This window comes from Anthonomus grandis, chromosome 15, assembly GCF_022605725.1.
Source record: "Anthonomus grandis grandis chromosome 15, icAntGran1.3, whole genome shotgun sequence".
Lineage (NCBI taxonomy): Eukaryota > Metazoa > Arthropoda > Insecta > Coleoptera > Curculionidae > Anthonomus > Anthonomus grandis.
The window spans coordinates 13,627,653-13,637,507 of NC_065560.1; the positions used below are offsets into that span (position 1 = coordinate 13,627,653).

General features: G+C 34.9%; 1 protein-coding gene across 1 annotated transcript in view; it reads left to right on the forward strand.

Annotated features, from left to right (window-relative positions):
- LOC126745000 (eukaryotic translation initiation factor 3 subunit C) overlaps nucleotides 1-5,613 on the forward strand; it is a 44,042-nt gene extending 38,429 nt beyond the window's left edge. Inside the window, exons 10-12 of the mRNA XM_050452635.1 lie at nucleotides 4,918-5,086; nucleotides 5,144-5,311; nucleotides 5,367-5,613. Of these exons, the coding sequence (XP_050308592.1) occupies nucleotides 4,918-5,086; nucleotides 5,144-5,311; nucleotides 5,367-5,462 (433 nt within the window). The 3' untranslated portion in view covers nucleotides 5,463-5,613. The remainder of the gene's footprint in view (nucleotides 1-4,917; nucleotides 5,087-5,143; nucleotides 5,312-5,366) is intronic.
- The last annotated feature ends 4,242 nt before the right edge of the window (nucleotides 5,614-9,855 follow it).

Below are 9,855 nucleotides of genomic sequence, written 5' to 3' on the forward strand. Positions count from 1 at the left end.
GCGCTGGGCCGACTCCCAGATAAAGTAGCGGATAGTAGAAATTTACGACTGTAGGAATAAAACCATAAAATGCAAATATCTTTGTGCCTTGTGGCATCTTGAAGCAAAAAAGAAATATTTTGATTTAAATTTCAATTATTCTCTGAATGTTTTAAATAACTTGGGTAAAAGAAAAATTGTGTAAGTATAAAATAAATAAATTTCCTATAATTTTATATTATATAATATATTAATATTTCGTATAGCCACCTTCAGCTATTATAACTTTCTGAACTCTCCTGCTCATTGAACCTATTAGTTGGCAGCAGCGATCATGGGTTGCTACTTCTTCCCAGGTTTCTTGAATTTTCTGCCATAACGCATTATTATTTTCAGGTATGAAATTCTCCATCGACCTTACCATGCTACCCCATATGTTTTCTATAGGATTTAAATCGGGACTCTTCGCCGGCCATTCTAGCTTTTCGACATTGTTTTCGGTAAACCTCTCGCGAACAATATTTGCTGTGTGTACAGGAGCGTTGTCCTGCTGAAAAACGAATCCCTCAGGATACATTCTCTGGCACTTTGTATCAATCCTCCTTCAAGCACTTCACAATAACGATCTGCTGTGAATCGGCCATCAATTTTCCAGCAGATTCCGGGTCCTCGGTGGCTGATCCAAGCCCATATATTTACGGAAAAAACCCACTTCTTCTTCTGGGTGACACAAATCTTTCGTCATATCTTGAACTGGTCGAAGGTCTGTATACTTTAACTTTACCGTTGTAATTACTTTGGAACATCTTTTCATCACTAAATATTATTCTCTCCCAATAACCCATCAGTAAGCGATTAAACTGTTGGCTTATCTGCAACCGGACTTCTTTATTAGTTTCGGTTAACTCAATCTGGTTGCTGGCTGTCCGACATCTCAGATTGCTTGCAGCTAATCTTTTTCGGGCAGTTCTAATACTTGCTGGGAATGCTGTGGTAGACACGGCTTCAACGGCGGATTTAAATGGGTTTTCTCGGCAAAAATTAACCAGTCGTTGATCTTGTTGGTCCGAAGTAATTTTTATATTACCCCCTCGATGTAGGTTTTCCACACTTTCGGTTTCTTCAAATTTGCGTTTTAACTTGAAAGTGGTGTTTTTGGATATACCAAATTCATCAGCCAGTCGAGAAATGGACCAACCATTTTCTAATTTGGCGATGATGCGGTGCTTAACGGAATCACTTAAACGAGGCATAATCAACACTGTAATAACTCTTTGGAACCACGAAAAGGACTAAATAAATTAAGTCCACTTACCCTGGTATTTATAAAAAGGGCTGGAACCAGGTATAACGTATTAATAATACAATATCATAAAAAAGTATTGTAAATTTTGGGAAATGATCGAGGGTAATTCCCTAAATTTATTTATTTTAAGTACAGGTAGCTAATCCTTTTTAAAAGTGCCTTGGTGTTCTTATTTCATTATATTTATAATAATACTAACACAATACTGGCCATTCAAGTCATTTAGTAGGTCTACCTGACTTATATTACCTAATAAACAAAATTTGTTTGTGCCTGTAATCCAACATCGTAGCCCGAAAGTCGCCTTGTCATCTTGTAGCACAGATGACACAGATCAATTATTTGTTTATTAGGATTACTGATATACTGATAAACCCATATTGGTTTTAAAATAATATCCGCCTAGCGTAATTTATCTGCGAGTAGGCCCAGCGCGACGTTGCCGGCGCCGTGCACCCGGTACGAAAAGTTACGAGAAACGCGTTCAGGTCGTTCTCTTTCAACCGGCCGGGCCGCATATTCATTTTCTGCCAACGTAATAGACCCTTCGGCTGAAGTCGCAAATATTTGAGCCTACCGTTTGCAAAATATGATTAAATTGGACTAACGTTGGCAGATTATATTCCATGCCGCCCGAAGTATGCGATAGTTTGTTTACATATTATTCAGTTAGAATTTGGCGGTTAATGTTATAGGCTGGTGAAAATAGATTTTTTTGGGTTTTAATTTTCTTTAATGTCTTGCTTTGTTTTCGAGAAAAAAATCCACCTAAATGCATATCCTCAAACCATAGACAGGCTTATAAAAAGAGATGCAAATGTTTAGATGGATAGCCTACTGTATATCGTAGAGCGCCAGCGCTACAAAGTTCCACAGAGATTTCGGAAGCCCAACTTAGATGGCATTAGAGATACGATATACTTTCTGAAATTAGAAAACTGTGTGAAATTAGGCGCCTTTTCTCTAGTACTGCAATTAGTGCCTACAACGCACGCTTGCATATAGGTAGAATGTTCATTTGTTGGTCTTTAGTGATTTTTTTATGCTAATTTTTCAAATTTTGCAAGAAGTTTCTACTTTTTGTTTTCTCTTTTTTTTAATTTTCCAAATTATCATTAGGCTTATTTTTAAATAAAGAATATTTAAAAAAAAATGGTTTCTCTAGAAAATGAAAAAAAAAACAGTACTTTTATCTCAAGGGTTAGATATATCATGTTTAAAACACGATTAAGTTTATAACTTTATGCGATTATTTACTCAGAAATTGATATAAGTATTAGGTATTACAACTTATATAATTTCTTACAGAAATGGGTAACCGAATTAGGAGAAATAACAAAAGTTACTTGGCGAGCTACGACGCCGACGACTGTTAGAACACCTTTGAAAAAATCTAAAAAAAAAAACATATTTAGACGCTATTACCATTGTCATTTCAAAGTTAAACAATCGCGTACAACAAAGAAGTCTCGTAATATTGACTGTCCTGCCAAGATGAAAATTATATTAGAAAAGCCTATGGATAATGCAAGTACATGGTACTGCGTTGTAAATTTTTATGAAGAACATAATCACACCATAGAAAGTGGAATAGCCTTATTGAAAAGGCACAAGGCAAAAGGCCTATAGGCAACGAAACAAAAAAATATATTTTTGAACTTTTTGAGAAAAGACATACTGCTGCAACTGCCTATCACACATACACTAGTATCAAGATGGAAAAAATAGGCGACACATATGAAAAAATGATTTTAGACCGGCATTTTTTCCCGACCAAAACTGATTTTTCCAATTTATGGGCTGAACATTTAAAAAAAAACTATGGAAAACGAACTGGAGAAGGCATGCTCCTACTTTAGAAAATAACTAAATGAAAAATAAAAGTACTCTTTCTAAAATTATTCGTATTGGTGATCATTATGCGGTCTGTTTATGCACACCAATAATGCAACGAGCCGGTCAGTACCTTACACAGGCCTCAGAAATTTTATTTGTTGATGCATCAGGAAACTGCGACGTGCAAAATCACAAGATTTACTTTTTTGCAACGCAGTCTCCAGCAGGAGGCATTCCAGTTAGATGTATCATGTCTAGTAGTCAGAAACAAAAGTTATTTGACGAAGCAGTTGAGAATTTGAAGGCAATCATGCCTCGAAAATTTCTCCAAAAATAATATCAACCGATGATGATCTCAGTGAAAGAAGTATTTTAAAAAAACATTGGCCACAGGCAGATCTTCTGCTTTGTTTTTTTCACGTGTTAAAGGTAGTATGGAGATGGCTGACTGCATCGAAAAATCTGATCAAAAAAGAAGATAGGCAAAAGCTGTACAGAAACTTTAAGAACATATTGACTTCAGCGTCAGAGCAGCAGGTGAAGTTAAACATAGAACGCTTCTTCAATGAATGCAAGTATCCACAATTGGCAATATACATTTAGAATATGATAGATACGAAAATTCATGCGTGGTGCTTCTATTATAGACAAACATTAATGACTCGAGGCTCAGACACTAATAATTACGTAGGGGTTATGTTCAGGTTGTTCAAGGACATTCCATTAGAAAGAACAAAAGCTTTTAATCTAACACAGCTAACAGATTTTGTCATTACGAACTTTGAAACATATTAAAAACAGAGAATACTGTATATAATTCTAAATAGAGAACGTCAAAGTAGATTAAGGCATTTATGCCCTAACGAGAAAAACGTTTCCTTGAAAAACATTATTTTGTAGATATGTTATCGTGCATCTGTACTTGTTTACAAGGAACAACTGGAAAACTGTGCAAACACCAGTCTGCAGTTATAAAATTTTTTTTATGTTGATGTAGTGAATACGTTGACCACTACCACTAAAAAAAATATGTATGAAATTGCAACCAATATGAAAATTTCTGCGCAAACATTTGCCCCACTGATTTTGGAAAAATTGAAGAAAATTGATGACATTGACATTAATCCCATCTGTACCCCTCAAACTACCGACATACAAATTATATATGGTATACAAAAAGACGAAGAAGAAAATCTGTTTCAGGAATCTGGAACAATTATTAGTGTTAACAATATATCCGAAGAGGATGTGAAAGACGTCAAGAGAGATTGGAAATCATTTAGTGAAAAAGTAATGGACCAGTTAATTTTTATCCAGCAATTAAAACGTTTCTGCATAATTCCCAGGTTTACGGTAGAAGTTCTGGTTCTTTAATGTCAGGGCTTTACACAGCTTTCAAATATCAGGGTGTAAATACGAAAAATAGACAATTCGTATCCAAAAAAGGGAAGAAAATTGCTGTGCAGCCAACTTCTGTTGCAAGAAGAAAAACATCAATTAGTGGACGCAGAAATTTAACAGCTGGAAGAAAAGTAGGATCAGTGTTGGTTAAGCGCAAACTCAAGACATAAATTGCCAACGTCAAGTTGACATGCTCATAATTTGCCAACGCTTCACGGCTCACGGGACGAATCCAGCCGAAGTCGTATTACGTTGGCAGAATATGAATATGCGGCCAGGCCTGTACCTCGTACATACATATATAAATAATACAAAAATTATTATTTTAATTTTTTTTCCAATTGTAAAATATATTTTATAACTGATTAAATAATTTTTTTTTGTACGATTTTTAGATCAATGCTAACAAAACTGATCAAGGAAGAATCCCTTAGGACCTATTTGTTCACCTATTCTCATGTTTATGACTCCATCTCTATGCAAACTCTTTCGGACATGTTCGAATTGGACAAACCAGTGGTCCATTCGATTATTTCTAAAATGATTATTAATGAAGAACTTATGGTAAATTACGAATTATAGGCATGTTATTTAGTTGGTATTTTGACAATATTTTTGTAGGCTTCCTTGGATGATCCTACTCAAACAGTGGTGATGCACCGTAGCGAACCGTCTAGGTTGCAATCCCTCGCATTACAGCTAGCAGATAAAATCAACAATTTTGTTGATTCCAATGAGAGGATTTTGGAAACGAAACAAGGAAATTTCTTTTTACGTGGAGCGAATCAGGTATTAAAACTACCTTTATTAAAATTGCTAATTTGACGATTTTATTATTTTTTAGGGCAACTTCAGAGGAGACAGGCAAAACTATCGGGGAGGCAATAATCAAAATTGGGACAGGCAACGCCGTGAACATAGGAATAAAGAAGCTTATTAGATTATTTGGTAAAATATTTTAAATTGTACATTTTTCCTAGAGAGAGATCATAAAAAACGTTGCCTTTCCATCTTTTTGCACTTTACACACAAAACTTTATTATACTAACACTTAGTTCAGTTAGGTTATAATAAACATAATTTGGATTCTTCTTGTACGAGTTTTATTTGATTTATATACGTATTCATTTTATTTTCTCATAACAATACGGGACCCCCGTTATGTGACATTCAACAATGATATACATAGAGGTTGTTTGATTTCGGATTACTTATAGAGCGACGGAAATGGCAACAGTGCGCCGAAAAGAACACGCCGGTTACGGTTTACGGCGGAAATTCAGATAGCCTCAGAGTCTGGGGCGTAGCAAAGTTGTTGAACGTGGTGGGAGGGAGATGCAAAAAAATTACTTCACCCTCTGCCCCCCAGGGTCATCCCCTTACAAATTTTAAACGGCAAGGGGTATCGAGTAATAGCTTGTTTAAAAGGTCTTTCGAAGTCTTTTATTTTGACGTTTGGTTTTTTTAAATTGGTCGATTCGTTTTCGAGAAAACGAGAAAAAACTTCCTAATTTGTTCAGATAGAAAACAAAAACATGAAAATATCAGTTTTTATTTCAATAAGTGTTCAAAATGTTGCCCGTTAGAGTTTGCCAAATCTACAAATCGTTTATAATTTAAAACGGAAACTACCAACATAAACAGCAATTCCGAAGATTAGACGTGGAAAAAACTAAATAACAACCTGAATTTTTTTCCGCATTCTTTTCATCAACACGGATATCCTGGGCGAACTGTATTTATTGTTATGCCTGCTTAGTTATTTATAGTTGCTAAGGAAAATAAAGAATTTATTTTGCCGTCAGTTACATTTGTGACAGTCTTTGTCTTGGAATAGTGATAATAGTGAGTTTTCGATAAATCCGTGGTGGAAAGTTTTCAAATGAACACCCTGTATATGTATGTTATATGCGATTATATTGACCTTATGCAACAGGTCACGATCCCATGGTGTCGCAATAGCAACGACCGCCGGAACTTACTCAGCATATTTGGAAATATGGAATTTACCGTGAGATATGCCAATTAAGCAATCAATTTTAAATATAAATAGGATGTTTTCCAATAAAAAGTACAGTAGTATAATAATAAATTTAAGCACGTTACTCTGTCCGTTTAATTTTTGAATAAATATAATTTAAAGTAAAAATATTGTTTTTAAAAATATAAAAGAGTTTTTCAAGTTTTAACAACTGGCGCAGTCGCATAGGATTCTTCAACGTCATTAGAACAAGGAAAAGGCCTAACTAGTGACGGTGGATTCCAATCCTTTAAAGAAAACGAACCAGAAAGAAAAGACGTCCTCACTCAGAGAGCTGTGGAAGGAACACCGAGTGAAACCCTTGACAGCCCGTTCTAGAGAACAAGACGATCAATGTTGCTGATTCTGTAAGTAATCGAATCATCTCGTTATTTTATTATTATTGTTGTATTATTTTGGTGAAATACTGTACGATTTAAACCATATTCAACATATTCAACAATTTGCCAATACTAACCTTATTATTAATAATTTTCAATTTTAATTAACTTTAGAGAAAATTGAGTCTAAATCAATATCCTTTACAATAAGCAAATAAAAAAAAAAATAAAAAAAAAAAATAAATAAATTCTAAGAATTACTAGAGAATTTTGCAATAATTAATTTTAATTAAATTTCAATTTTATTATAAGAGCTTTAATAACATAAATAAATAAAAATGCCTGAAACTCGCTCTCAAGCAACACGTGAAGAGGAAGTAGAACCATATAAACTTTCAGAAATATTTTCTATTGTCCCAGAATTTTAAGGTGACCAAATTTCTTTGTGCTCCTTTTTAAATGCGTGTGATTGTGCATTTAAAATGGCCAATAATGATCAGAAACTTCTTTTAACTATACATGTCAAAAATAAACTCAAGGGAGAAGCAGCACAGCTAATAAACTCCCGAAATCCAGCTACTTATAATGAAATTAAGCAATTACTAAATTTGCACTTTGGAGATTCTAGAGATCTCACATCCCTTATTCAGGATTTACAAAGATTACGTCAAACACCCGGCGAATCCGCTTTAACCTTTTATAATCGTGTTCAAGTACTTAATGCGAAAATGTTATCAAGTATTCAAAAAGCTGCTAATCTTACTAATGATCAAAAAGTCGCGCAAAATATCCTTGTTGAAACAATGGCATTAAATACTCTGCTTACGGGACTTGAACCTAGATTAGGACAAATAATAAGAGCAGGAAATCCCCGTAACCTCGTAGAAGCACATACTCGTATTAGAAGAGAGCTTCAGTTATCTTACTTTGAAACCCAGAAATCTCAGAGAATACAAATACCTCCAAAACCAGTGCAGCCAATGAGGACCCGACCTCAAATTCCTAAGTGTCTGCATTGTGGCCGTTTAGGTCATATGACCTCTGAATGTCGATCCCAGCAAAACCAAAGGCCAAATTTTTCACAAAACAGCATTCCAAACTTTCAAAGACAATTTTCTCCTCCACAAACTCAACAACCAAGAACCTTTCCCAATTTTCAAAGAAACCCTAATGCATCCCAAAGCAACAATTTCCGACCCTTAGAATATACAAGAAATCCTAATTTTCCGCAAAATCAACAGCGGACCCATCATGTTAATTTCGAAAATAATTCCTTTACTGATAGCGTAAATATCGACGACTTCGATTATCCACATCAATACGATGAATATTCCTCTGAAAATGACCAATTTTATTTAGACAAAAATGATTAAATTATTGACACTAACGACTACCAAAATTTTCTGTCACTGCCTCAAGAGAATCAACCCCCGGAAGTCAAGATCCTGTCGCCCAGATTCAATCCCAAATGAATACCATGAATCTCGACGATTTCAATTCGAACCTCAATTTTCCAGAGCAAACATTTCTATAAGCCCATTATTAACCGTTAATCCCAAAAATCTCTACTATATTAACGACTTAACAAATACTTTTAAACTCCTAATCGACACAGGAGCAGGAATTTCTATATTTAAAGAAAATACGGTAAAAAATCTTCCTACCCGATTTCCAGAAAACGTATCCATTCAAGGAATAACAAATGAAAAACTTCTTATAAAAGAATCCACTCTTGTACCGTTTGCTATCGGAAACCCTCATAAAGTATATGTTTACAATCTTGACATAGAATTCGACGGAATTTTAGGCCTCGATTTCTTAGAACATTATGAATCAGTCATAGATCTTAAATCAAAAACTTTAGTTACAAACTTTAAAACTATTCCCTTACATAAAGTGAAAGAAACAGAAAATCAAGTAGAAAAAATTTACGATAATTCCTTTAATAAAATCTCGATAGAAGGGCGTACCGAAAAAAATATTTAAATTAAAATGCAATCTTTCGAATATCAATGCCATTCTCAATTCACAAGAAAAGGAAAAAGTTAGGTTACCTAACGCACTCGTACATGTAAATGAAAACGGCGAATTTTATACAACAATAATTAATGCTAACGTTATTTCAAAATCTGTCGATTTTTCTGACCTGTCTATTGAAACTTATGTCCCATCAAATAAAACAATTTTTAATCTTAACCTTGATGACCCCATGAATCACCCTATTGACAGAAATATCATAATAAGGAATGAATTAAGGACAGATCACCTCAATAGTGAAGAAAAAGAGTTAATCACTAATATCTGCCTCTAATACGGAGACATATTCTATATAGAGGGAGATCAGCTAACTTTTACCAATAAAATTAAACACAATATTGACACCAACAACGCAAAGCCCGTGTTCACCAAAGCCTATAGGTATCCCCAAATTCACAAGGAGGAAGTAAAGACTCAAGTAAACAAGATGTTGAACCAAGGGATCATCAAACCGTCAATATCCCCCTGGTCTTCACCTGTGTGGGTTGTACCCAAAAAGCTAGACGCCTCAGGAAAACAAAAATGGCGCGTAGTCATAGACTATCGAAAACTAAATGTGCTCAGTATTGATGATAAGTGTCCTTTACCAAATATCTCTGATTTGTTGGACCAGCTTGGCAAATGCCAATATTTTTCGACGCTAGATCTCGCGTCCGGGTTTCATCAAATTGAGATCAATCCTGAAGACACCCCGAAAACCGCGTTTTCAGTTGAGAACGGTCATTACGAGTTTGTACGTATGCCCTTTTGGACTAAAGAATGCTCCGTCCACCTTCCAGCGTGTCATGGACAATATCCTCTTGGGCATTCAAAACGAAAGGTGCCTGGTATACATGGACGATATTATCATCTATTCGCCCACTATTCATGAGCATTTAGAGCGTCTTAAAGAAGTTTTCAAACGCCTTAGGAAAGCGAATCTAAAAATTCAGCCA